This window comes from Micromys minutus (assembly GCF_963924665.1).
Source record: "Micromys minutus genome assembly, chromosome: 9".
Taxonomy (NCBI): Eukaryota; Metazoa; Chordata; class Mammalia; order Rodentia; family Muridae; genus Micromys; species Micromys minutus.
The window spans coordinates 48,351,678-48,379,271 of record NC_137978.1 but is presented as its reverse complement, the minus strand read 5'-3'; the positions used below and the strand labels follow the sequence as shown (position 1 = coordinate 48,379,271).

The 27,594-nt window shown below is 49.0% G+C and overlaps 1 protein-coding gene and 1 long non-coding RNA gene across 2 annotated transcripts; one reads left to right on the top strand and one right to left on the bottom strand.

The window, feature by feature from the left end:
- Window positions 1-78: 78 nt before the first annotated feature.
- TRIM63 (tripartite motif containing 63) lies at window positions 79-14,851 on the bottom strand. The gene is made up of 9 exons (XM_080920886.1): window positions 14,571-14,851; window positions 13,414-13,586; window positions 9,213-9,381; window positions 8,179-8,274; window positions 5,990-6,223; window positions 4,003-4,025; window positions 3,596-3,720; window positions 1,574-1,645; window positions 79-823 (listed from the first exon to the last, which is right to left on the bottom strand). Exons 1-9 carry the CDS (start codon window positions 14,727-14,729, stop codon window positions 816-818), a joined length of 1,059 nt encoding a protein of 352 aa, XP_080777012.1. The 5' UTR covers window positions 14,730-14,851; the 3' UTR covers window positions 79-815.
- Window positions 14,852-16,629: 1,778 nt separating this feature from the next.
- On the top strand, window positions 16,630-26,289 carry LOC308423916. The gene is made up of 3 exons (XR_013975117.1): window positions 16,630-16,730; window positions 19,048-19,093; window positions 26,112-26,289. It is a non-coding gene; the product is annotated as an uncharacterized lncRNA (long non-coding RNA).
- The last annotated feature ends 1,305 nt before the right edge of the window (window positions 26,290-27,594 follow it).

The window sequence follows — 27,594 nt, the reverse complement described above, 5'->3', positions numbered from 1 at the left end:
AGAGACACACACACACAGACACACACACACTGAACATGCTCACACACACATTCAAACTGAATGAAATCACACTTCTTTTGTAGTTACAGGAAAAGAGCATTGTGAGTTTATTTTTTATTCTTTTTCTTTTTTTTTCTTTTTGAGACAGAGTCTCTCTATGTAGCCTTGGCTGGCCTAGAACTTTCCATGTAGACCAGGCTGGCCTAGAACTCATAGAGATCCAACTGCCTCTGCCTCCAGAGTGCTGGGATCAAAGGGTGTGCACCCCAATGCCCAGCCCCTTGTGCATTTATTAAAACAACATATAACACAAATTCAGTCCTCTCCCCATGTTTGGGGACAGGCACTGAAATACAGTACATTGCCCCTTTCTAGGCCTTTGAGTGAGACCCAGCCCTCCCACCTAGGAGAGGAAGTGGGCAGCTCTATTGTCTTGGCTTCCTTCCCCCTTTGTGACAATCGCCAGTCACACAATGACCAGGCGTGATCATACAAAAGTTCTTGTACAAAAAGCACCAAATTGGCATACATATACAAGTATATACAAAAAAGAAATCACATTTTAAAAACATACAAAATATTTCACTTTGCACCAACGTAAAAAAGTGTCCTGTGACGTTTTGGATATATTTCCAATTGTGTTTCAGCAGCTGCTGGACACAGTGGTGGGGTTTCTACACTAGTCCCTGCTCTCTGAGCAGAGAGAAGACACACTTCCCTATTGTGCCCCACCCAAAGAGCCCTCCCGAGATGGGCCTGTCCCCCGCCTTCCCCATCTCTGCATCCAGAGGGTGCCTCACTCATCCAGTTCTTCATTAGTGTCCTGAAAGAAAATCAGACATAGGCTCATGGTGAGACACAGACTCAAGGGGACCCAGGGCCTCCTGAGCTGTCGTGACAAAGCCTCTCCAGTCCCCAGCCTGGGTAGAGTTTAGCAGTCAGAATCCAGTGGGCTACAGGTGGCCTACAGCAGAGGTTCTCAACTTCCTCAATGCAGGGGCCCTTTAGTATAGCTCCTCATGTTGTGGTGACCCCAACCCTAAGATTATTTCCACTGCGACTTTATAACTGTGATTTTGCTATTATGAATTGCAATGTAAATCTCTGTTTTCCAATGGTCTTAGGGGACTCACATGGGTCACAGCTCACAGCAGCAAGTGGGGGATGGCTTGGTGGGTGGGTCCCTACATAAAGAAAAGGGCAAGAATTCAAGTCCCCAGCACTCGAAGAAGTGCTAGATAACCATAGTAACGCCTGTGATTCCAGAGCTCAGAAGATAGGAAAAGGGATCCTGAGCAACCTGGCTAGCTAGACCAATCCAAGACCAATAGACTAGCAAATCCATGAGCTCTGGGTTCTATTGAGAGACCCTGCCTCAGTGAATCCCGTGGAGAGTGATCCAAAAGATCCTTGATGTCAGTCTTGGGCCTCTGCATGGGCACCACACACAAGTGTGCAAACAGGAATATATGCATGCGTATCCCCAAGATAAGCATAATAGACACTAAGCACACACCCTGGCAAAGTGTCACCTGGCACTCCTATCAGTGAAGGCACAGGGCAGAGCTCCTACCTTCTTTATCCTCTGTGGACACGCCCTCCTCCTGATCACCCTCCTCTTCAGTAAACTCCTCCTCTTCATAGTCTGTGACGAGACCAACTGTGTTAAGATGGGACTGGCGTCTCACAACAGCTATTAGAAGATTGGCCTACAGAGGACATCTGTCTCTCTTTCTGGGCCCAAATGGGCACTTAAAGGCAGCAGGGACCCGGGAGGTGGTTTGTAGGATTCAAGCTCAGAGTCCAGCCTCCGTATCTCCTGCCTCCACCTTCCGGATCATAGTCCTTTTGCTCCAAGACGCCAGCACCCTTCATCGCTGGCGTGTCTGTGGCCTCAGGGAGGCAGGAGTCACACTTAGGGTTCTGTGCATCTCAGGGGAACAGACCATCACAAAGGGGAGGCAAGGCAAACACTTCCTATTCTTAGGGATCAGAGTCCTTGGCTTAAGGAACTTGCTCAGCCTTTGAAATCTGCTGCCTCAGCATCTCCCTGTTTGCCTGATTCCTCCATCCACAGAGAGACAGTCTTGGGAGGAGGAAGGGTGGGGGCACAGGGGTGGAGAGTGTTTTTTGTTCAGGAAAGTGGGACAGTCTCATGTCCCCATCACATCCCCCTAATCCTCACTCCCACCCCCACCCCCACAACCCGGATTCTCACTTTCTCATCCTGGGGTGTGACCTTCAAACTTTCCTAACAGAGCCCCGCCCCTTCCCCACCCCTTCCCAGGTCTCTGGGAATTGCAGAGTCGTTCATTCCTCAACCTCGGCTACAAACAGAGAGCGCCTACCATGGCTTTAACCTGTAAGCCCAGCACTCAGAAAACTGAGGTGGGAGATGAGCCACAAATTCAAGGACAGCCTGGGCTACATAGTGACACCCTAACTCAAGAAACAAACAGATAAACAAGCAAAAAAAAAAAAAAAAAACAAGACAACAAACTGTCAAGTAAAACCCTAAGCCAAACACCCAGGACCCATGCGTCATCTCGATAATCCAGAGGGCCTATTGTCTAATCTAAACCAGAATTGCTGCTCATAATAGTTTTCCCCAGACTCTGTCCAGACTATGGGCAGGTCCCATGGTGTCTTCACATTGTCTCAGATGTCCTCACTCTTGTAAGCCAAGTGGCCCAAGGTGCTTAACTAGCTGTGTGGCTTTGAACAAGGGATTGCTCTGTCTAAACTCAGTTTCCTAAGCTACAGAGCCGCATCCGAGAACTGTATTAAATGATGGAATTCACATCTTTACAACAGCACCTCAGTGCTCAAAGCATAGATAGTTCAACCAATAGTGGGCTCAGGGCACATGCCTTTAATGCTTGCACTCAGGAGACAGAGGCCACCAGATCTCTGTGACTTTAAGGCCGGCTTGGTCTTCATGAATGGGTTCAAGAAATGCTGTTGCTATGCTCTCCCTGCTGGGGGTGGAGGTGGATAGTTCAAACCTTCAACATGCTATGTTCACACAGTACAACCTGTCTTGAATGTCCTTTTGATTATGTAACCTAGGCTGGCCACCAGCTCACCATCTTTCTGCCTAAACATTCTAGGTAAGACTCCAAGCCCTTGGTTCGATCACCAGTAATAGATCCTTCTCCAAATCTGACAAGACGGGAGACCACTGGTCACACGGATAACACACAAATGGCAGAATCAGGATTTGAAGTCAGATCTGTCTAAGCCAGATGTCATGAACTTCAGATCCACACACCATTTACTTAGTAACAATTAGGTACCAGGCACTGTACTAGGTAGGCCCTGGATTCATCATAAAGTTGAACGTGGAGCCAGGCATAGAGGGCACATACCTTTAATCCCAGCACCCAGAAAGCAGAGACAGGCAGATCTCCGTGAGTTCCAGACCAGCTTGGATTACTTAGAGAGTTCTAAGACAGCCAGAGACTCTGTCAGCACTAACTGTAAATTTGACTTTTTTTTTTTTTTTAACGAATCTGCTTTCCATCAGAGCTCAAGAGGAACGCTGCCTTTCGAAGGTCAAACACGCACAAGCGGGTGGTATTATCACAGTCCTTACCTGTCCCGAAGTCGATGGCTCTCAAGGCCTCTGCTATGTGCTCTAAATCCAGAGTGAAGTAGTCCATGTTTTCAAAACCTTGCTCTGTCTTCCCCAGCTGACAGCCCTTGGAAGCCTCTACAATGCTGTGGGGGAAGGGGGGAGAGGCAGGGTGAGGTCTCGCTCCATGCAGGAGGGAACAGCATAGCCTTGGCTCCATCCCAGCCCCACAATCCATCCCTGCAGCAAGGGGATGGAAAGGCAGAGAGCTTTTCTTCCTTAGGGTCAAGCAGAGTGGATGATCTAAGAAAGTAGGGGACATGTTCTGGGTTGAACCCCAGTCCCTGCAGAACTAATGTACACCACCCCATTGGGCAGAAGCCCTGGGGGAAACTAAGGACTTGGGCTACAGTCCTGGAAACACTGACCTCTTGATGAGCTGCTTGGCACTCTGTGGAGAAAAAAGAACAGAGGGTTACCATTGAAATACCTAGAGATTTCATGGTACAGGCGGAACTTGATTCCCGCCTCGTTAGACAGATCTGGGACATTTTCTCTCTGTCCCTGGTTAGCACAGATCTTGGCCAGCATGCACCCCAGTATGCTTCTGCTGTCCTGACAGGAAGCCAGGGTTCTCTGACCAAGAACTCACAATGTCTGAATTCTTCTGGATGAGAGTCAACCAAACTTCCTTTCCAGACCATGGGCTGGACAAAGCTGGACCATAAGAGCTTGAAGGCATGTAGTCTGGGTATTGTAGTTTTTTTGTATGTTTTTACATTTTTGGAAGTAGAGAGATGGCTCAGTGATTAAGAGCACTGACTGCTCTTCCAGAGGTCCTGAGTTCAATTCCCAGCAACCACATGGTGGCTCACACTATCTGTAATGGAATCCGATGCCCTCTTCTGGTGTGTCTGAAGAGAGCTACAGTGTACTCACATACATTAAATTTTTCTTTATATGTATGTTGCAGCCCCTGGAGGCCAGAAGATGGTGTCAGATTCCCCTGCTATTGGAATTACAGGTATTTGTGAGCTGCCAGACATGAGTGCAGATAACCTAACTCCAGACCTTTGACTAGTAAGCACTCTTGACCCCTGAGCCATCTCTCCAGCCTCTCTGGGTTTTGTTGATGTTGTTTCAAAGATCTATTTTAAGTATATGTATGAGTGCCTGCATGTATGTACCACATATGTGCCTGGTGCCCTTGAAAGTCAGAAATGGGCATTGGGTGTCCTGGAACTGGAGTTATGGATGGTTTCCAATCACCATGTGGATGCTGGAAACTGGACCCACATCCTTTGCAAGAGCAAAACCTGTAGGGAGCCGTTTGTGCTGCACCCAAACATGGCACCGGCTTCCCGCCGAGAACTCAGCAAACAGAGCTGTTGCCCAGCCAAGAGACTTAATGCGCATGCACCACATAAGTCACAGCCCACTCTTGGGGCACGTGATTGAGCTACAGGAGGATGCACCAATCAGGTAGCAACACAAGTCTCTTAGGCATATATAGTAGTGCATTTTCTCCCCCACATGAGGAGAAGAGGAAGACAGTGGAGAGATTGCGGGAGACCCCACGTGGAGGGATGGCGGAGAGGTACCACGTGGAGAGAGACTCGGTAAAAGAGATTGCGGGAGGTCCCGCGTGGACAGAGACTGGACAGAGAGATCGCTCGTGGGGGATTGCGCGTGAGAGGTCGCTTAGACAGTAGAACTCGGTAGGGAGTTCCCGGCTCAGAGAGAAGTTTCCTGCTCAAGAAGCCCCCTGCTCAAAGTGCTGGACAATAAAGGTTATCCGCAGAAGCTGTAAACCAAAGCATTATTTGTCTTTGTTTGGTTGGTTTTTTGTTTGCTTGTGTTTTCTTTTGAGACAAGTTCTCTCTATTGTGCAGATCTGGCTGTCCTGGAATTTACTTTGTAGACCAGGCTGGCCTCAAAGTCACAGAGATCTGCCTGTCTCTGTCTCCCCAGTGCTGGGTTAAAAGTATTTGACACAAGAAATGTTCTTAGCCACAGAGTCATTTCTCCACCCCCAATATTTTTATATTTGTTTGTTTATTGACAGAGTTTCACTATGTAGTCTTGGCTGGCCTGGAGCTTGCTATATAGACCAGGCTAGTCTCAAACTCACAACGATCTTCTTGCCTCTGCCTGTGCCTTCCAAGTACTGGGATCAAAGTCGTGTGTCACCAAGCCTAGCCTGGCATGTTTTATTTTGAGATGATATTCCACCAAACTGTCCTGCTTTCCCCTGAACTTGGAATCCTCCTGTCTCAGTTGCCCAGGAATTAGAATTATAGTCAGGAGCCTGTAATGGTATTAGATTCCTGGCATGTCACCAAGATTTAAACCGCCTGTTCGAGGGTTAAGAGAGAATATAGTTCAAATCACCCCAAGCCTTCAGATCCCACTTACCAAGAGGAAGGTGGCCCCTCCAGGCTCATCCAGGGACTGGATGGCTGTCTCCACAAGCTTGGTTGACTTTTCCAGCTGCTCTCGGTACTGGAGGATCAGGGCCTCGATGAAGTCCAGCTTCTCCTCCTGCTCCTGTGTGATCCGCTGCAGCAGCTCGCTCTTCTTCTCATCCAGGATGGCGTAGAGGGCGTCAAACTTCTGGCTCAGCTCCTCCTTCACCTGGTGACTGTTTTCCTGAGGACAGGAATCCCACAGTCACATCCCACGGAGTCTCAACCAACCTTCTGAGACAGAAGGGCCCCGGGAACTATCTGTTCTGAGCAAGAAGACTTCATTACACAGCAAGCAAAGCTAAGGAGAGGAAGACGCCTGCACAGAAGGCTGACTGGGTGCAACTTAGTGAGGCTTTGTCTTAAAATAAGTCAAATGGGCCTGGCAGTGGCACCTTTCAGAATGAGATGCCTCTCAGAGGGGTAACAATGTAACAATGTCCCTCTCCACGCCCCAGCTGGCCCACTTGCGGTTATGGCATTGCTTCCCCATCTTACCAGCTCCAACCCTCCTCAAGAAGAGACCAGATATTTCCCCTCTTTTTCCTTTTCTTCTCCCTCCCTCCCTTCTTTTTTTTTCTTTCTTTCTTTCCATCTTTCTCTCTTTCTTTTGAGACAGGGTCTAATTATGTAGCCCTGGCTGGCCTGGAACTTAGTATGTAGAACAGGCTAGCCCCAGACTCATAGAGACCCACCTGCTTCTGCTTCCTGAGCACTGGGATTAGAGATGTGAGCCACCACATCCAGGAAGAGAAGAATTTTGAATATTCTCCCAGGAATGGGAAAGCTTCCTTCTTTCTTTTTCTTTTTCATTTTTTAAAGATTTATTTATTTATCTATTTATTACAAGTACACTGTAACTGTCTGCAGACACACCAGAAGAGGGCATCAGATCCCATTACAGATGGTTGTGAGCCACCATGTGGTTGCTGGGAATTGAACTCGGGACCTCTGCAAGAGCAGTCAGTGCTCTTAACCACTGAGAAATCCCTCCAACCCCTTCTTTCTTTTTCTTTTCTCTTCTTTCTCTACTCTCTTTTGTGTTTGTTTTAGAGACAGCCTCATGTATACCAGGCTGGCCTCGAACTCATTATGCACAGTTAGGCGACCTTGAACTTCTCTGATTCCCTTGCGTCTGCCTCCCAAATGCTGACATTACAGATGTGCCATCACATCTGGCTGGAAAAGCTACCTCTGCCTTCTGCAGTCTGTAGAACCAACAGCCTGCCAAAGGCTCAGTAGAAATGTAAATTTCCAGACAGCACATAATCTCAGCAAGGGGCAGACACAAGCAGGAGTTCAAGGACAACCTAGGCTACCAGGTAAATGCAAGGTTGTCTTGTTCTACACAAGAACTAGTTTAAAAATAAAAATCAAATCCGCCAGGCGGCGGTGCACCTCTTTAGTCTCAGCCTTCTGGAGGTCAAAGCAGGTGAATCTCTGAGTTCAGACTACAGAGGGAGTTCCAGGACAGCAGGGCAACACAGAGAAAAGCTGTCCCCAAACAAACATCAAATCAAGTCAAAGGTAGAAAGATAGAATGAGGATTGGAGAAATGGCTTAGTTGTTAAGAGCACTGGCTGCCCTTCCAGAGGACCTTGATTCATTTCCTGGGACCTACACCGAGGCTCACAACCATCTGGAACTTTATTTCCAGGGGATCCGACGCCTTCTTCTGGCCTCCACTGGCACTGCACACACATGGTGCACAGACATGTGCAGATAAAACACTCATAAACATATAAAAATAAAACCCAAGGACAAAGAGCAGGATCCTGCGTCATTCCAGAGACCCCGAGTCAGAACTTGAGCTTCCACATTCCGAGTCAAGTGTGAGCTTTTAAAGATCCAGGAGTTTTGCTCTACACCAAAATGATCAATGCTGGAAACTTTCAGGGAGTCGTAGGTGGGTCTCCGCAGTCAGGAACCAACAAGTCTGTCTTGTCCTTCGGCAGAGTCTGACACAGCTGCCGCGTTTGCGGAGGGAATGGAGAAATGACTGTGTCCTTTCCACCATCTCTCTCAGGTACCCAAGACTCCAAACCCCAAACTGCTCTCCTAGCTCAGGACTTCCCCGGAGACCAGCCGCACTGGAGGCTTGAACTCCTCCCTGCTGTCAGGGTGGCTCTGCACCCTCACCTTGGTCACTCGGCAGGAGTCCTCCAGCTGAGAGATGATAGTCTGCACTCGGTCATTCCCTGCCACCAGCATGGAGATGCAGTTACTCAGTTCAGTCTGGACGGCAGTGGGTGAGAGAGGAGAGACAGAAATAGACTCAGAGCCTGCTCCAGCATTATAGCAACATGGTGATCCTTCTCCCCCTCTCTGACAGAGTCACTAATAGGGTTGCTATCCCTCCTTCTGGGGCACAGCTCGAGTCTAAAGCAGAGACTACCACAGATGTATCATTTATGGACAGATAAGGCCCAGAGAGGGGAACTGGGCCAAATCACACAGCAAGGCGTTGACAACAATCAAAGGAAAACTGGTTTCTCTTTCTTTCTTTCTTTCTTTCTTTTTTTCTTTCTTTCTTTCTTTCTTTCTTTCTTTTCTCTCTCTCTCTCTCTCTCTCTCTCTCTCTCTCTCTTCTCTCTCTCTCCCTCTCCTCCCCCTCAAGACAGGACCTTGTTGTTCTGCCTTGGCTGGCCCAGAACTCAATATATAGACCAGGCTGCCCTCAAATTCACAATGATCCTTCCTCTGCCTCCTAAGTGCTAGGCTTAAGGGCCTGTGCCACTGTCCTCAGCTGCTACTTTCTAAGAGAAGGAATAGAACTGGAAAGTTCTAGAAGAGAGAGACAAGCGAAGTGTGGCGGACAGGTTGTTCAGAAAGTAGGGCTACAGCTTACTCCACGGCAGGGTGCTGGGTTGCCGTGACCCAGGGAAGAGCCCCAAATCTGCCTAATGCTTCATGAGAGGCTCAGGGGGAGAGGTCTGGGACCACAGAGTGGACAGGACAGGGAAGCCATGGACTGTGGCCACACCCAGGTGCTCTCAAGTGGCTCTAAGTATAACCCATGAGCTCAGCCACCTCCCCCAGGGAGGTAACGGCTACTGTCCCTGTGGTCTGGGAAGTCCCTCCTGAGAGACTATTCCTGAAAGGCCAGCTAAGCACATCTTCAAGGGTCAAATCCACCCCCAGAATCATCTAGGCACAGCAGCTGTGGCCAGTACCTTCTGTCCTTGGAAGATGCTTTGTAAGGGGGCAACCTCACAGGCCTGGTGAGCTCCGAACACCTTGCACAAGGAGCAAGTAGGCACCTCACACGTGAGGCAGTAGATGTTGATTTTCTCATCTTCGTGTTCCTTGCACATCGGGTGGCTGCCTTTCTGCAGGGGCCGACTGAGGTAGAGAAGAATCACGGGTCAGGGAAGCCCCATCTCCCTGTCCAGTCCTAGCTCCAGGCACAAGAAGCCACCCATCCGTATGGGAGCTCCCAATGGATCAAGATGCTCCAAACATTCTCCTGTTTAACTTCTGGGAGGGAGCCCAAGGTCGAGGAAGCTAATGATATCAAACAAATCTGTTCCCAACCCTAAAACTCAGGCTCTGGTGTTCGACCTGCCCTGAGTTGGTACAGGGGTGGTGGGGAGGACCCCAGAGTCCCAGCTAGACCAGAAGATGCTAATCATATGTGAGATGCAACAGAGTCGCATTAACAAATGGACTTGCCCAAGGTGGCTCAGCAGCACAGACAGCAGAGGCCAGGACTCTCCTGCTCTAATTTTAGCCCCCACAGATTTGGTTGCTGGGGCCTGGGCAATTTATTCCAATGGCAGCCTTCATATCTATATTTAATCCATGAGACTGTACCCTTTAACTAGGCAGGGAAGCCTGTTTGTTCTTTATCCTGAGCCTATAACATGAAACACAGGTAGAAAGAATACATCAGAAAATATATCCTGAGGGTTTCCTAGAATTCAGAGAAGTGGGCAGTCTGTGCACCCTAAGCCCTACAGGCACACGTGGTTGGGGACAGGGCTACAAACCTCTGCTTTACAAAGACTCTCCAAGGCCTAGACTCTCTTCTTTTTTAATTTTAGAAATCACATTGGGCTGGAGAGGTGGCTCAGTGGTTCAGAGCCCTGACTGCTCTTCCAGAGGTCCTGAGTTCAATTCCCAGAAACCACATGGTGGCTCACAACCATCTGTCATGGGATCTGTTGCTCTCTTCTGGTGTGTCTGAAGACAGCTACAGTGTACTTATATATAATACATACATAATTTTTTAAACTGCATTAATTTAGTATATGTATATCTGGGAGGAGGCATGTGTGCCACACCACATCCATGGGGGTCAGAGAAGAGCTTGAAGGAGTTGGTTCTTTCCTGCTACCGTGTGGGTCCAGGGATAGAACTCTGGTTATCTCACTGAGCCATCTAGCTGGCCGAAGAGTTGTTGGTTTTTTGTTTGTTTGTTTGTTTGTATTTATTTTTGTCTTCTCCCTTTATGGCTTCCTCAACTCGGGTACCTGGCATGTTTCTTTCCAACATCAACCTTTCCCAGCCTAGATTGGGGTTTTAGAGTCAAAGCTAGATACACCCTACATTCCCTTAGGATAAGCTGCCAAGTCTGCACTCCCCAGCCCTTACTTCATCTCCAGCAGGAACTATCCCCCCTCCGGGTCCCTGTCACAAGTCCCCACAGCCCTGCGTAGCTGGTCATGTCCAGGCTTACTGGTGGGGTCCAGGAGCCACTTTCCAAACACTTGGTTTGGTTTTTTTCATCACAGGGACCCCATACTGTGCCACAGGGATGGGAATTTCCCTGGAGTCACTGTCACCTGTTGCGATGCCCAGGGACGGTGGTATATGGTGTGACAGCTGGATGGTGAGGGCCTGCTGCCCCTGTGGCCAGGCCTCAGGGTCAAACACTGGCTTGTTTTCTGTGATCCCAGTTCCTCACGCCTCAGTGTCTCTCAGAGCTGTGCCAATCATGCCAGAATGTGGCCTGCGGAGCTCTGAGCAGACCCTGCTTAAGGGCCGCTATTATTGTCTTTCCTTATTAGGGAAAAGCCTCCAAGGCACAACACAATTTTCAAAACTCAACAGCATTAGGCTGACATAAGTATACTATAAATTACGTTATCGTCGTTATCGTCAACATCGTCATTGTCACCACCATCACCATCCAAAATAGGCTTCATGTGGGCTGAGAAGATGGCTCAGGAAATAAAGGTATTGCAGCACAAGGCTAATAACCTGAGTTCGATCCCTGAAGTTCATATAAAGGCAGAAGGAGAGAACTGATTCCCCAAAGTTGTTCCCTGACCTCCACACATGGGCCATTTTGGGAGGGTGTGCACACACCCACACCACCGCACACTAATAATGAAAATAGATAAAAATATTTTTTTCAGTGTATATGTGTGTTGTCTGGGGAAGAGCCTTGTGTTAGACAGGAGTCCTACTGCCGATCTACATCCCCATCCCTTATTCTCATTGGTATATTTTTAATACAAATCAGCATCTTTCTGAGCTGTCCAGGCAGGCTCTGCATTTGTAATGTGGCCTGGGTAGACCTTGAAACTGAGATCCTCCTGCCTCAGACTCCCGAGTAGTTATAGGCCTATGCCACTGTGCCTGTGGCTCAGTAATGTCCATTTGTAGTCTGTGCCTGGCAACATGAGCCATAATGTAACAGAGAAGCCCAGGACATTCACTGTGACAGCTGGAGAGATGGGTGGGAAATGAAGAGCTTCCTGTTCTTGCAAAGGACCTGGGTTTGGTTCCCTGCACCACATGGTGGCTCACAACCATCTGTCACCCTGTTCTAGCTCCAGGCCATTGTCATAGCTGGACCACAGCCCGTGAGCCATTCCAATCAGTCATATATACCATATGTTATTTTTCTATAGCAAACCCTGACTAATACACGGAACCAGTACCCTCTTCTGGTATCCACAGTGCGCTCACACACACACACACACACACACACACACACATTTGTAAGCAAAATAAAGTAAATAAATATATATTTTAAAGCTGAGATTGAAAAACAATAGGATCTCAAGTTGCTACCAGCCTGAGCTACTTGTCAAGGCTCCATCTTGAAAATGGAAGCTCTGGGGATGCAGTTCAGTGACAGAGCATTTGCCTAATGAGGTTCAATTGCTACCATGAGTGCAAACACACACACTTACACTCACACAGACACACACACACACACACAGTGAGGAGAATGCTCACCACGGAGTCAGTGAGACCCTCTCTTGTGATATCACAGTGAGACTAGACGGGAAATGCTGCACGGGGCAGCTAAGGGCAGCACTCAATGAATATCTCATATTTTTGCACCTTCTAGTGACATCCTCTTTGACAAGCACGGATGCTACTGTCTGTTCCTTTGACTGAGCCTGGCTACCTAAGCTGGGCTTGAACTCTCAGCCCTCCTGCCTCAGCCTCCTAAGCGCTGGGATTACCTATGCTCCATCTTAACCGGCCCGGTGAAGGTTTTAGGCTTCAGGAGGACAGTGGTCCTCATGAACCTCAATTCTTGTTGGCATCTTCGACTTACTTGACTGATAGGTAGATGGACCAATTGGCATTGGTGCTGGGAATCCCAGCACCCAGGGCACTCACAGGGTGCCTCGCCTCGGCTGGTTCTACCATTGAGCCCCAGCCAGGATGCCCTTCCTTGTAAACATCACCCAAGGAGCTGTGTCGCTTTCCAGTTTGATGCCCAACACTGCACAACTCCTACTATGCACAAATCACAAGTTCTGCCTAGATCACCCCCTTCCCGACTGGTAAGCTTTGGGTAACTGTGCAAAACTATTATTACTGTTGTTGTTGTTATTATTAATATTCTTATCGAGGAGGGATGAACTGAGTCTCATTCTGTAAGCTAGACTGGCCTGGAACTTACAGTAATCCCCCTGTCTCTGCCGCTCTCGTGATAGGTTCATAGATGTGAGTCACCACACCTAACTGATTGAGATTCCATTTTCTTCTCTACATAGGGATAATCACACAGGATGAAGCGCTCTCTCCCTCCCTCTCTCTCTCTCTCTCTCTCTCTCTCTCTCTCTCTCTCTCTCTCCCCCTTTCTCTCTCTCTCTCTCTCACACACACACACACCTCTCTCTCTCTCTCTCTCTCTCTCTCTCTCTCTCTCTCTCTCTCTCTCCTTTCTCTCTCTCTCTCTCTCTCTCTCTCTCTCTCTCTCTCTCTCTCTCTCTCTCTCTCTCTCTCTCTCTCTCTCACACACACACACACACACACACACTTGCAGCCTAGTCTCAGGACTCTCTCATGGCCCCACCCAGAACTCAAGAGCTGAGGTTCCTCCTGAGGTAGAGGGTGTGTGTGTTCTCCCGGTGGTGGGAGGGAGGGGCCTGGGGAGGAGGCGTGGCTTTCCAGCTGCACACTGACCTGGAGCATTCCTGCTTGTAGATGTCAATGATGTTCTCCACCAGCAGGTTCCTCTGCAGGCCATACACCCCATGCCGGTCCATGACCACTTCATGGCGGCACGAGGGGCAACGGAAACGACCTCCAGACATGGACACCGAGCCACTGCGGTTGGTCCAGTAGGGATTAGCAGCCTGCAGACAGCCAAGGCAAAGATGAGGCGGGCGTTGAGGCAGGCGTTCCTACCCTCTCCAGCCTCAGTTCTCCTTGCCCCAGGTACCCCAAACACACTGGCCAAACCAAAGAGCACACTCTGGCTACTGCGCTTGACCTAGAACCAGCCCACTCATGTGGTGAAGTATCTTGGTTGATGCACTCAAATAGGTAAGAGGTTCAATGCCAGCCCATCATGACTTCAAGTCGTTTGACTTTAGACAAGCAACTATTATCTCTCTGTGCCTCAGTTTACCACTGGTACCACAAGTCTTACTCCTAGGATATCTACTTTAAAGATAACTGTGGAAAATTTTTGTTTTGTTTTGTTTTGTCTTGCCCTCTCAGACTACTTACGTAGCACAGACGGACCCTAAACTCTTAGCAATCCTCCTGCCTTGGGTTCCTGAATGCTGGGATTGTTGGCATGTGCAACCAGACCTGAGTTTGGAAGAGCATTATCGTCGTGGCTCCAGACCCTCTTCCCAGTCCAGTCACAACCTTGCCCTTCCCCTCCTCAGGAAGATGGAGTCCCTTCTGCTCGCTCTTGGAGCATGCACCACCCGAAATGCTGCTGTGACCATGTTCTTGCCACCCTCCAAAGTCTGGGCCCCCTGCCACCCTGGAGCTGGCTCCTGCCCCAGGGCCTGGTTTCTCTCTCCTCTCTACCCACCTCCCCCTCTTATCACTTGAGGTATTTGACTCTTGACCAGGGAATCAACAGCCAGCCGTCCAGGCAGGTGGGGACTAGAGGGTACATCGTGAAGGACTGGGGCAGCTTCTCTTTCCCCTTAGCCCCTTCCCTACCCGCAGCCCTAGCTCCTCCCAGGGGTCTCTGTATGGCTTCTCATAAAGTGGTCGAAGTGTCCTAGGCTGAGAGGGAGGGGCCTTTAAGAAGCCGTCGGGGATCTGAGGGCGCGGGGTGGGGGCAGGGATTCCAGGTCCTGGCCATGCCTAGCACTGACCTGGAAGATGTCGTTGGCACACTTCCGGCAGAGGTTGTGCTGGCAAGGCAGGATGACCACGGGCTTGGTAAACATCTCCAGGCAGATGGGGCAGATCAGCTGCTTCTCCAGGTTCTCCATAGCGTTTCCGTCCGGAATCAGGCTAGATTTATAATCCATATTGCTTCGAAAATGCGACTGTCTCTTCCACCTGTGTCACACCGAGTGGAATGGAGAGCTTGTCTTTGTCCCCAAACCCACTTGGATCCTCTTTGTCTTCGTCCCCTGACACCCGACTTCTGTCTTGGTCTGAGGCCCCTCTGATATTTATAGCTGCATCTCGGTCACATGAGCCCCAGGAGGGGACCAGCTGAGCATTCTGAAGCCAAGCCGCTGGCAGGGCTTGAATATCCTCCAGGCCTCAAAGATTTGGCCCTCTCAGATCACATGCAGGATGAGCAATCGCTGTTGCCCTGCAATGGGGGTCGTAAACAAGAACAGACTGTTCAGAGCCAGGTTCAGGGGAGAGCCAGATACCCTAGTTTCCTGCAGAAGTTGGTCTCCGGCCCCCTCCCAGTCAATTGGGAGTGAGGAAATGGGACCTGGGGGGGGGGTGTTGGCACTGGCATTGAAGGGATTAACAGCCAGCATTTCTGTACCAACTTAAGTCTGTTCCCCATCTTGATCCTGAACAGCTCTATAACCCTTCTGCAAGCCCTTTCTCCTGCCTCAGACTCCGGTCAAGCATTTCAACAGAATCTTTTTGAGACTACCATGTTGGGCAGCCCACCCTGACAGCCAATCATCACACTGCATGCCGACAAGGCTTTCTTGAAGGTCAGCACTATGGCTCAGTGGGTAAAGGTGCTTGCCGCCAAGGCTGTCAACTTGCCTTCCCAGGTTCATATGTTTTCTTTGCACCTTGTGCTGCCTCAGATCCCTGCCCTGACACCTGGAAGTCCGCCAGAGGCTCCGCTGGGCTCTCCACATCCACACGGCTCACAACAGTTATCCCCCTTCCAGGAGGTCTGGCTCCCTCTTCTGGTCTGCATGGGAACTGCATGCTTATGACGTACATACATGCACACAGGCAAAACACACATACACATAAAAATAAAATAAATTAAAACTTTTAAGTAGTATAGGCTATAGAGATAGCTCAGCAGTTAAGAGCCCCGGCTATTCTTTCAGGAGACTGGGGTTCAAATCCCAGCACCCACATGGTGGTTCACAATTGTCTGTAACTCCAGTTCCAGGGGATCTGATACCTCTTCTGGCTGCACATGGTGCACAGAAATGCATTCGTGCAAAACACCCATATGAAGAATAAAAATAAATAAATTCTTTGAAAAAGGGGTTTAAAAAAGAAAAGAAAGCTAAAGATGTGACTCACTGATAGAGCATTTGCCTAGCACATGGGATTAGGGTTTAGGTTCCACACACCTCCAGGGGACAAAAAAAAAAAACCTTAGGGGGTGTCCCAAGAGCAGAGGAACCAGTGTCAGAAAAAGGGAGATGAGGAGGAACCAGTCCCAACAAGGTTATAGGAGGAGGCCTTGGGAACAAAGGGCGTGGTGACTTAGGCGTGAGGACTGCCGAGAGTTCAAGGTCAACCTCGGCCCAGCATGAAGATATGTCAAGTTTTAAAGATCTTGTGGTTCCTCTGATTCCCAAATCCTGGTGGCTGGTGTTGGCTGAGCACCTATTACATGCCAGGCGCTGTGCGAAGCGCTTGCTTGCTTTGCTTGATTTCATCACTTGAACAGTCTACAGTGGGAGAACCGTTGTGGACAGACGGGTCAGCCACAGAGAGGCAAAGCAACCCCTGAAAAGTCACGCAGCCAGCAGGGGTGGCTCTGAGACACAGCCCGGTCCGAGCTTGTGTCTCTGTGGAGATGTGTTTGGTACATTCAGACCACCTGAGGAGGAGGGGGAGAAGGTGGAGAGAACCGAGGACAACACAGAGAAAGCCTGTCTTGAAGAACAGCTCAAGTGAAAGGCAGCAAGAGTGACCTCAGCAGGGGGAGGGAGAAAGAGCCCTGCTGATCTGTGTCCTGGACATGCTTGTCACTTGAGAGGAGCAATTCACAGCTTCTTGTTGACTTTCTCCAGACACACTGGGCAAGCCAGGTGCAGAGGCCCAGCAAACGGACAGTGGGACAGCCTCCAGCCTGGATGCTGGTAAGGCCATCGCCTTTGAAAGTCAAGGGCTGAGATGGGGAAATTCCCACGTGGGCGGCACTGGGCAGCCGGACTCTTCTGGTCATTGGAGCCTCACACCTGTCCTTCAGGGAGAGCCGTGTTTTTCCTCTCCCTGCTGGAAATGAGGTCCAGAGAGATAGCTCGCTTGGCCCAAGTCACACAGCGGCAAATGGCAGAGCGACTCTCGAACCTGTGCTCCTGAGTGGGAACAGTTCCTGAGTGTTTATTATGGGCTGGGCATTGTAGCGAGACTTTTCCATACTCCTGTCATTCAGTCTTCTAAGTGACTCAGTGGGGCAGAGTAGCGCCTGCTTCCAGATGATCAGTTCAGAGATGAGCAGTCATTTGGCCAAGCTCCACCAAAGCAAGTGATGGCGGGTAGCATCACCAGGAAGTTATAAACCAGTCACTACCAGTCCTTAGAACAAACTAGAAAGCCATGGGATGGAGAGCTGAAGAGATCAATATGAATCATCAGTGGTGAGTCGGGCTCAGGACTGTTTTGAGGGGAGACAGAGTCTCACCGAGTAGCCCAGGCTGGCTGTGAACTCACAGAGATGCACCTGCCTCTGTCTCCCAAGTGCCAGGATTACATGTACAGGATACCATAATGCCCGGCTTATTTTTACCTTAATATTTCAAGGGCTGGAGAGATGGCTCAGTGGTTAAGAGCACTGGCTGTTCTTCCAGAGGTCCTGAGTTCAATTCCCAGCAACCACATGGTGGCTCAAAACTGTCTGCAATTCCATTTCCGGGGAATCTGATATCCTTAAACACCAATGCACATAAAATAAAAATAAATAAATGTTTTTTTTTTTACGAAAAAAAATTTCAAACCTATTAAAGTAGGGAGAACAGTCTAATGAGCTCCTGTAATCCAGCCCAGGTTGGTTTGGGGTGTATGTGTGTTTGTCTCTCTCTCTCTGTGTGTGTGTGTGTGTGTGTGTGTGCAGGTGTACCTGTATGTGTGTATGTATGTATGTATGTATGTCTCTGTGTGTGTGTGTGACTGTATGTGCATGGGGGGGTTGGGGAGTATGTGTACATCTGTGTGTATGTTCTCTGGGTCTGTGTCTGTGTATGTGTGTGTGTGTGTGTGTCTGTGTGTGTGTGTGTGGAGTGTTGGAGCATGAACCTAAGATCTCCTGCAAGCTAGTCATGCTCAACTCCCTTTCCCCTACTCAACCCCTTCCCTCTCCCACCAGAACCCCTTCTCAGCAAATCTCCCTCCTACAGGCGTGAGTTTTAAATGGTAATGAATGCTGGGAGGAATCAGCCCCTTCTCCATCCCATGAAATGCTGAGTTTATAAAATGCAGTGAGTTTATGAATGGAATGGCTATGTCCTGTCCAGAAGACATCTTCTTTTGGTATGCATCCAAACCACACAGGGTGTTTCCATTGTCCTTGGTGGCCCACCAAAACTTGCTGATAAGACCCTGTCACTGAATATACTGCACTCTTTGGTCACTTTTTTCCCCCCCAAATATCTGTTAATCACCACTTAGTTATGTGTGGTGGTTTACTGCTGTGTTTTTCTTTTTTCTTTTATTATTTTTAAAATGTTTTTTATTTATATGAGCACACTGTAGCTGCCTTCAGACACACCAGAAGAGGGCATCAGATCCCATTACAGATGGTTGTGAGCCACCATGTCTTGCTGGGAATTGAACTCAGGACCTCTGGAGGAGCAGTCAGTGCTCTTAACCACCGAGCCATCTCTCCAGCCCTTGGTCAGTTATAGAGGTATTAAGCTGGAGCTGAGCTAAAAGCATCCTCTGCTTTGACTATCCCTCAGAATCCGAGAAGGTGCTAGGCTGCTGGGGGAGAAAAATTATCAACTGTCTTACTGTGATCCCTGAAAGCTACAACAATGACTGTCAGACAACATGTACCCACTGGTGTAATTGGTGTGGGTGCTGTGGTGGTGACTTTCTGGGTCAGTTGGAGGCCTGTTCCGTCCACAGTGGTGAACTCAAGGTTGGTTCTGTAAACCTAGTCAAAGTGCTTGGCTGGGGAGACAGACCATGGACTCCCATAAGAAACCTACTACTTCTTGTCCTTTCTTTCTTTCTTTCTTTCTTTCTTTCTTTCTTTCTTTCTTTCTTTCTTTCTTTCTAAGATGGGGTATTACCAAGATGAGAGGGCTGATCTCAACTCACTCTGTAGTCTTTTTTGCTTCGAGTTTGATTTTCCTGCCTTAGTCTCCAAGCGGCTGGGGTTATAGATATTCACAAACAGGCTTAACTGGAATTTTCAACTATACGGGTCCTGATATTTGTCTCTGTTTTTTACAGATGGGAGACAGGTTGCTGTGTGGAGCTGCCTCATGTTCACAACATGGTAAGGCTGAAACTTAGTCCCTCAGTCTGTGCTCTTTGGGATTTGTCACTAGAAAAGGGACTTTTCGGAAACCTGAGAGTTTGAGGTCTCTTGGATCGAAGGAAAGAACCCTGGCCAAGGGCTGGAACCTAGGCTCTGACTCCTGAGCAAAACTTGCAACATGATACCCAGCAGGCCACACCCGCTACCAGTGGCTTCATCTGCCAAATGGAAGAACCGCTGGAGTGGATCCCAAGGGTCTTTCTTTTACCTTTTTGTCCCAAGTGGAGTGGCCTGTTCTTGGTACCACAGGAGAAGGGATCACCCCATCTTCCCTTTCACACCCTCCTGTTTCCGGCTTGTTGACATGCTTCCCTGGTTACTCACAGTCCACCACAGACAGATCTGTCTCAGGTGTCTTCTGCTCCACCTGCCCCTTCCTTCCCCCAGCCCCCAGGGTGTGGGGTTCATTCTGCCTCTGCTCTGGACTTTCCCTCAGGAACAGGAACAGGGGGATGATTGTTTTGCTGGGGTCTGAGGTCTCAGTTATAGGCTTTTACGTCACCCTCAGTGAAAAAGCAGCCCAAATCACAGGATCAAACTAATAGTCATTTGATCTAGAGGCGAAAGCTAGAGCAGTTAACAGAGTCGGGCCGATGGGTTCTGGGGTGTGATGAACTATCCCAGGGGCCAGGACGATGTCCACTGGGCCTGACTCACATGCCACAGAAAGAAGCAGAGTGTTCCAGGAACCCAGCACATGAAGCCTGGGCCAGGAGCCCCATGGCCTTCTTCTGTTGTCCCCAGGTCTGGACAACAATTCTTGACAGCTTGAGGGCTCTGGGGAATGGACAGTCTTTAAAGAAAGGGATTTTAGACATGGTGGGACAGGCCTTTAATCCCAGTACTCAAGAAACAGAAGCAGGAGGATCTCTGTGAGTTTGAGGCCAGCCTCATCTATATAGTTCCAGGACAGTTAGGGATACATAGAGAAACCCTGTCTCACAAAATCAAAAATGAAGGAATGAATGAGTGAGTGAATGAATGAATGGGCTGTCTCAGAAGACATGGATGCCAAGCACGTGAGGCAGCTATGTAAACTGATGGGTCTGAAGGAAGGTGTGAAAGGGCTCTGGGAAGTGTGGGATGTGGTGCTGTCACACCTAGTCCCTGAGAGCCATGAAGAGGCCACCGAAGATGGCAACAGTTCTGTCACCTCGGGCAGGGTAGCCACCATCTCGGTGTGTCAGGTTGCCGATTTGTGAAATGGTGGTGGGGTAGAACAGAGATGTCTCTGAGCCAAGAGTCTAGACTTCATGGTGACCAGCCTTCTAACCTATAGCACAAAGAGGGAGCCTATGTCTGATCCAAGCCGGTTCTTCATAAAACATCCTGCGGGCAGGGCTGGCTGCCATCTGCTCGGTGCGGCTCAATGGTCTAAAGATGTGTTTGCGTGTTTGCTCGGAGCTTAGCGTGTGGCTGAGCAATGGCTTGAACTCGACTGCCCCTGCCTTCTCTCCTGAACGCTGAGATCACAGGCGTGTACCACCACATCTGGCCTGCTGTGGTGCTGGAGATGGAGCCCAGGTTTTTTTCTTTTTTTCCTCACAAATGCTAGACAAGCACTCGGCCAATTGAGCTATTCCCGGTCTCAATTCATAAGCACAGCTGATCCGGAACTTGCGGTATAACCCAGTCAGATCTCCAATTCAGGACGATTCTCCTGCTTCAGCCTCTGGATAGCTGAGATTTCCCGTATGAGCCAACGCCCCTGCTGGCTCTGCCTCTTTGAGGTGTGGTGTTCAAACACAGCCCAGGCTGGTACCACCTGTGCCCGCCCACCTCAGCTTCGGCTCCTCACCCCACAATCTCGGTCTATAGATGGTCTTTTGCCGCCTAACCAATTATCCCCTAATTTAGCTTAAAACTCTAATAAAACACTGATTATCACAGTTTCAGTGTATCATGTAACCCAGAGCAGCTATGTCGGTATTTCTGGCTCAGCGCCTCTAAGGGTCTGTGCTAAATTGGCTGGACTACAGGCCAGTTTATCTGAGCTACAGGAGTCACTGTCAAGGGTGCTTCCTCAGGGTTTACAAGTTGTAGTCCTTGCTCATGTAACTGTCCACCGGTCACCCACCCACCCCCGTGCATTGCTAGACCATGGCTCAGAGCGAGTGACTCAGAAAAGCAAGACAATGGCGGTGCCTTTTGTGAGGTGGTCCGGAAGTCACACACTATCCGTTTTAAAATTCATTTGTATTTATTTATTTTGCATGTATGTGTGTGTGTAGAGTCCCCAGGACAACCTCCCTCCACCATGTGGGGCCCAGGAATAGAACTCAGGTCAGACTTAGTGGGGAGCACTGAGCTGTCTCTATAGGCAGACACTCTCTTTGTGACTGAAATCTACCCAGCTCACAGCCCAACCCTGATGCTTAGTGAAAGGGGCTCATACAAGGGCAGGTAGACACAAGGAAGCAAGATACCCAGGGAGCTGTGTTCCAGGAGGCTGTCCTAAGCATTTTATAGGTACTGATTTATTAGTTCATGAGGTCCTGTCCAGATCCATCCCCATTACACAGATAAGGGAACTGTGTCATATGCCCACGCACTGGGTAATAAGTCCAACGTTAGACTCCTAGAAAATTGCTAGGAGCCAGAAGCTTGTGTTGCCCCCAAACTCACAGCCATACCTGGGAGTGAGGATTTGTGGACATGAGGCCTCCCTTCCAAATGAAATTCAAGGCCCTGCCCTAAAATATTAAATAATAAGAACGGTGGTGGGGGACCACAAGAGACGGTTCCTCCCTTCGAGCACACAGCAAGGATGATACAGGAACACCCAGCAAGGAACTCCCCAGGCTCCAGAACTGTGAGAAATTCATTTCTAGTCTGTGTGTGTGTGTGAGAGAGAGAGAGAGAGAGAGAGACAGACAGACAGACAGACAGACAGACAAACAGACAGACAGACAGAGACACAGAGAATGTTCACACAAATTTGAGCTTGAGTTTAAGGGACACTCACTTCTTCTTCTTCTGCCCTGGGCATACTGGCTGGCTCCCACACTTCCGGAGAAGAGGGTGCCCTCCCCAGTAAGCACCCTGAACTCCCCAGAAGGACCCGGAAAGAACTGGAGGAAGTGTGCCAAGCATAGTGCCAGCCAGTGGCTCTCTGCTGCCCCTGCTGCCCCTTTCTTTGCTTGTACCCCAAAGAGCCAGTCTTGGGAGCCCAGCTGTTGCTGCACCCCACCCCTACCATCTGGAACCAGGGCCTGGCCACACACACCTTCTGAGACTATCCAAATCACAAACAACAAGGGAGGGAAACAGACTATATTTAAATCTGCAGTTGCTCCATGAACAAGATTAAAAAACAAGTATCAGGCTAAGGGGCAAAAACACCAGAGACGTGTGTCCAGACCGAGCGTCAGTGAGGAGGCCAAAGGGTAAGAGGGCAAAGGGCACACAAAGGTGGTTCACAGGGCACAGGTGCACTGAGACTCCAACAAAGACGGGGCAGCATGCTTATCTGCATTGCTTATAAACAATCAAAGGCACAATAAAGTCAGATTTTCTCCTATAAAACTAGCAAAACAAATATTAATGGTTGGCTCCTCTTGAGGCTTTGGGGACTGCAATTTGATAAAATCACTATGTAAACTATTCACACAGGGGGCTGGAGAGATGGCTCAGTGGTTAAGAGCACTGGCTGCTCTTGCAGAGGACACGGATTTGACTTCCAGCAGCCATGTGGGGGCTCACAAATGTCTGTAACTCCAGTGACAGGAGGTGGTGGGGATCCAACATCCTCTCTAGCCACCTTTGAGCACTACATGTATGTGGTGCACAGACATACATGTAGGCAAAACACCCATAACCATGAAATAACAAAAATGTAAATATATTCATACATGGTACTCAGCCGTTGTGCTCTGAGAAACCAGATTTATGAAACCATCATGTAAACAGACATATGATAAACATGTTTTAATTGCACATATAAAGATTTTTTTGAGACAGGTGGTTGAATATATAAACCAGGTGTGATGATTTGTATATGCTTAGCTCAGGGAGTGCCACTCACTATTAGGAGGTGTGACCTTGTTAGAGTAGGTGTGTCACTGTGGGTGTGAGCTTTGAGACCCTCACCCTAACTGCTTGGAAGTCAATCTTCCATTAGCAGCCTTCAGATGAAGATGTAGAATTCTCAGCGCCTCCTGCACCATGCCTGCCTGGATGCTGCCATGTTCCCACCTTGATGATAATTGACTAAACCTCTGAAACAGTAAGCCAGACCTAATTAAATGTAGTCCTCTCTAAGACTTGCCTTGGTCATGGTATCTGTTCACAGCAGTAAAACACTAACAAAGACACCAGGCTAGCCCCACACTTGAAGAAATCTTCCTGCCTTATCCTTCCAGAGTGCTAATTACAGACTTGAGCTAAGACACATGGCTTGCAAGATGTGTGTGTGTGTGGGGGGGGGACTGGACCTTACAAACCTTGGAAGAAACTCAGATGACCAACACTGGGAGAAATACATAAGCGGTGATCCTAGAGGAGAGACCACAGGAAATCAGAAAACAAAGGAGTGTTGCTGCTCATAATGCAGGCGATTCTCTTCGACAGTGTAGAGCCAAAGGGTGGAGCTTATAGGAGCTTATAGCCTTATTTTTCTCTAACACTCAAAGCTGACAGACTAACCTAAACTACTACAAGCCAGAGCAGCTGGGCCTCAGGATGCAGCTCTCTCTCTCTCTCTCTCTCTCTCTCACACACACACACACACACACACACACACACTGCAGAAGCTGCTGCAGAAGGATCCCAAGTTCAAAGCCAGCCTGGGCAGGATAGAGAGATCCTGCAGATGAAGATGGTTGCTGACAAGCCAGAAGACCCAGATTCCACCCTCGGAGCCCACATGTTAAGAGGCTAGAACTGACGTGTGCACACTGCCCATGTATCAGCACACCCTTTGCACACGCAAAATTAACAAATGTAAAAATAAATAAATGAATGGAAAGGAAAAATGTGAAATGCTTTCTAGAGAGCAGCTCATTAACTTTCTAGAGAGCATGCTCTAGGCCCTAGGTTTTATCTCTAGTACTACTGGAGAAAGTAATCTTAGTGGGGTAACAAGGAGCAAGCCTATAATCCCAACCCTTGAGAGGCTGAGGCAGGAGGTTTATGAATTTGAGGTTACCCTAGCAACAATAGAGTCTGACTCAGTCTCAGAAAAACAGTTCTCAGCCAGCTATGGTGGCTCACACCTTTACTCCCAATGCGGGGGTGAGGAGGGTGAAGGGGTGGGGTGGGGGGAAAGGGGGGTAGCAGGGATTTGGGAGACTCAGCGGGGGGGGGGGGTTTGCGGGCTCAGCTGTCTCTGTGATCACACTCAGTCTGTGAGTTTGAGGCCAGTCTGGTCTTTATAGTGAGTTCCAGGCTAGCCAGAGTTATAGAGAGACTTGTCTTTTCGTTTTAAAAAGAACAACACGTAAGCAAACATACAAAAAGGCAATGTGAAAACTCTCAGTGTTTGGAACATAGACGGCCCTGGTAAACATCGTGTTTGCCTTACCGCCTGACTCATGGCAGTGGGGCCAGCAAAGGCTTGCAATCTTCCAGATGGACCTAGGCTGACTTCTTGGAAGAAGCATCATTTCTGTCCTATTTTAATACAAGTCTGAGTCCCTTGGTGTATGATTGCCTCAGGTGCCCTGGGGAATGCTGGGAGAGGGCAGGGCAGTTGGAGTAAGGAAGAGTTGCCTGTGTCTGGGCTTTGTGAGGGTCAGGTCAGGTCTAAGCCTGGGCCGGCATCCAGACCCCGTTCTCAGAGAGTGTCTCAACAGCTTGCTTGGGCACCTTGGATGATAAACAGGTTGTCACCCTTTGCTTGTGCCCCAAATGAACCTGGTACACCCTGGAGAAGGAGGAGAGGCAGGAGGCGCATCTATAAATACACCGTGACTCAGCTCATCCTCCTTGTGAGAGAACTAGCTGCTCATGTTTAAAACCCCCATTGCTGGGGGCAGGGAGGAGAGCAGCCTCTGGTCTGAATATTTTGGGTGCAGGCCACCCTCCAGTCTTAGACTGCCCATCTTTTCAGTTGGGGCTGGTGATCGGGGGTTACACCCTCCTAATGGTGTGATCAGTTGACTGTGGGACCCCAAGAAGCCCAGTCCTCTCCCTGTAATGCTTCAGCAGGGAATGGAGCTTATTGACACCTGACTTAGGTGCCAGGGAGGCTGTGAAGCCAAGTGACCTGGTGACAGGGTGCCTGGGGTCATGGTGGCAGGGGAAAAAAAAATGACCCCAGTCTTCATTTCATCTCTGGATGATGTGGTTTAGTGATACTAATTTTCTGAACCTTGGTTTCTGAACTGTGTGATGAGGCTAAGGACCGACTTCCAGTTAGCTAAGGATGGACCACCTTGAGAGTAGCCGACCTGCAAGTTTCAGCATTTTTCAAGAGTGACAGGTGCACCTCAAGCCTGAGCCCCTGATGTAACCTTTAGCTGCTGCTCCAGGTTCCTCCACACAGGACTAGCAGGAACATCTGGCTCCTTTGGAGAGCTATTTAGGAAGCAAGTGGGCACCCCAAATCTAAAACACCCCTCTGCCTCCCGGATAGAAAGAACCAAGCTGTGAAGAAAATAAGACAGTCCCCTAAGACGGCAAGGAAAGGGCACGGCACTGAAGTTTTCAAATATCCACTGGATGTCAGCTGCTGTCACAGGCGTCACCACCCCATTTGAGGCACCAGCCACCAGTAACGTTCTCCTCCAACATGGCCCAGTGACAGGAGCTGAATGCCAGAACTAGGCTATGGACTGGGGTCCCAGAACCTCCAAAGTTCTATTATGGGCAATATAACACCCAGCAGTTCAGCCTAGGAAACGGGGAGGGGAGAGTGGAGGTGGGGCAGGGGGGGCAGGGGGATCCATAACAGCCAAGAAGGGGAGTAAGAGGTCAGGAGGTGGGTGCTACTTGGAAGGGACATGTGGCTTTCAAGTAACTGCTCTCTGTCGTACAGCTAAACTCAGAAGATGAACGAGGCTCGGATGGGGAGAAGCCCTTTGCTCAAGACTGTGGCGTGACTCTGACCTTCCAACCCCTCAGGACCATCTGTCTTCTCCCCGTCATTAAGCACTGTGCCAGGAAGCATCCTATGTTCTCTGCCTAAAAATGTCAGCGCCTGCCAGGCCGTGGTAGAGCACACCTCTAATCCCAGAACTTGGGAGGCTGATGCAGATAGATCTCAGCGAGGTTGAGGTCAGCCTGGTCTACAGAGTAAGTCCCAGGACAGCAAGAGCTACACAGAGAGACCCTGTCTCCAAACACACAAAGTCTGCCTCTAGCTGAATGTGGTGGTTCTTGCTGTAATCTCAGTGTTGCAGAGGCTGAGGCAGGAGGATCATGGCTAGCTGGGGTTAGACTGGGTTATAGAGTAAGACTTTGTCACAAAACACATAAATAGGGCTGGTGAGATGGCCCAGTAGGTAAAAGCACAGATATCCAAAGCTGGGTTCTGTCCGCAAACTCATGGGTGGATTGAGAGGTCTGATAGCCGCAGCTGCCCTGATTTCTAAGCAAGCTCCTGTTGGTTGTGCATGCCCTCCTATACCTGCCACAATAAAATACATTTTTTAAATTATGAATTTTTTTTATAATAGTCTAGTCCTTTTTGATTGAGCTGTCCCCTGTTCCAGGTTAAGCCTTCCTTAATCACTCCATTTAAATATGTTCCTTGATATAGAAGAAATCTAAGGTCATAGGCTTGATTCGATAAAGGATTTACTGATAGATTTGCTTAGACGTTAAATCGCACGAAGTAGAATTTAGCCAAAGGAGCCCTGCCCTAAATCACCCCAAAGATAGGTAGTCTGTTAATCAGGCCTGTCAGAGGTAAGCAAAGCTTATGTGAGATGCACACTTGTTCACCAGGATGAACCAGCTTTCAGGTCCCTCCTCAAAAGTCCAGGACTCTAACAGGCAGCTCATAGGGACAGTACAGGGTCACAAACAATGCTAAGTCCTGGTTTGCTGCTAAGTCAGAAAGTCTCCAGTTCTCTTCTCAAGAGAAAGCATACTTCTGCCAGGTGGGCAAGGTGATCCGGGTAACAAGTATTCAAAAGGAACAATGCTGGTGTACTTAAGAAATTATTCTGGCAATCTTTGCTGTGTACATCTCCCAGCAGCCAGACTTGCAGTCTCCTGTCTCTGTTTAAATTGTTCAAAGTGTAGCCTAGAGCCAGGACCTAGAAGAGATTTAAGGAGGACAACATACATGAACTTCATCAGCCTAAGGTGTATATAAGATAGTGACGCCTTCTGCTCAAGGCCAACTCTTATTTGGGTCTGAGCTCCAGTTGAATGCGCTGCCATAAGAAAGATTTTTTTCTTGTCTCTAAGTGTGGATTGATTCCCCACTGGGAAGGCATCTTAGTTAGGGTTCCTATTGCTGCAAACAAAACACCATAACCAAAATGCAAGCTAAGGAGAAAAGAATTTATTTG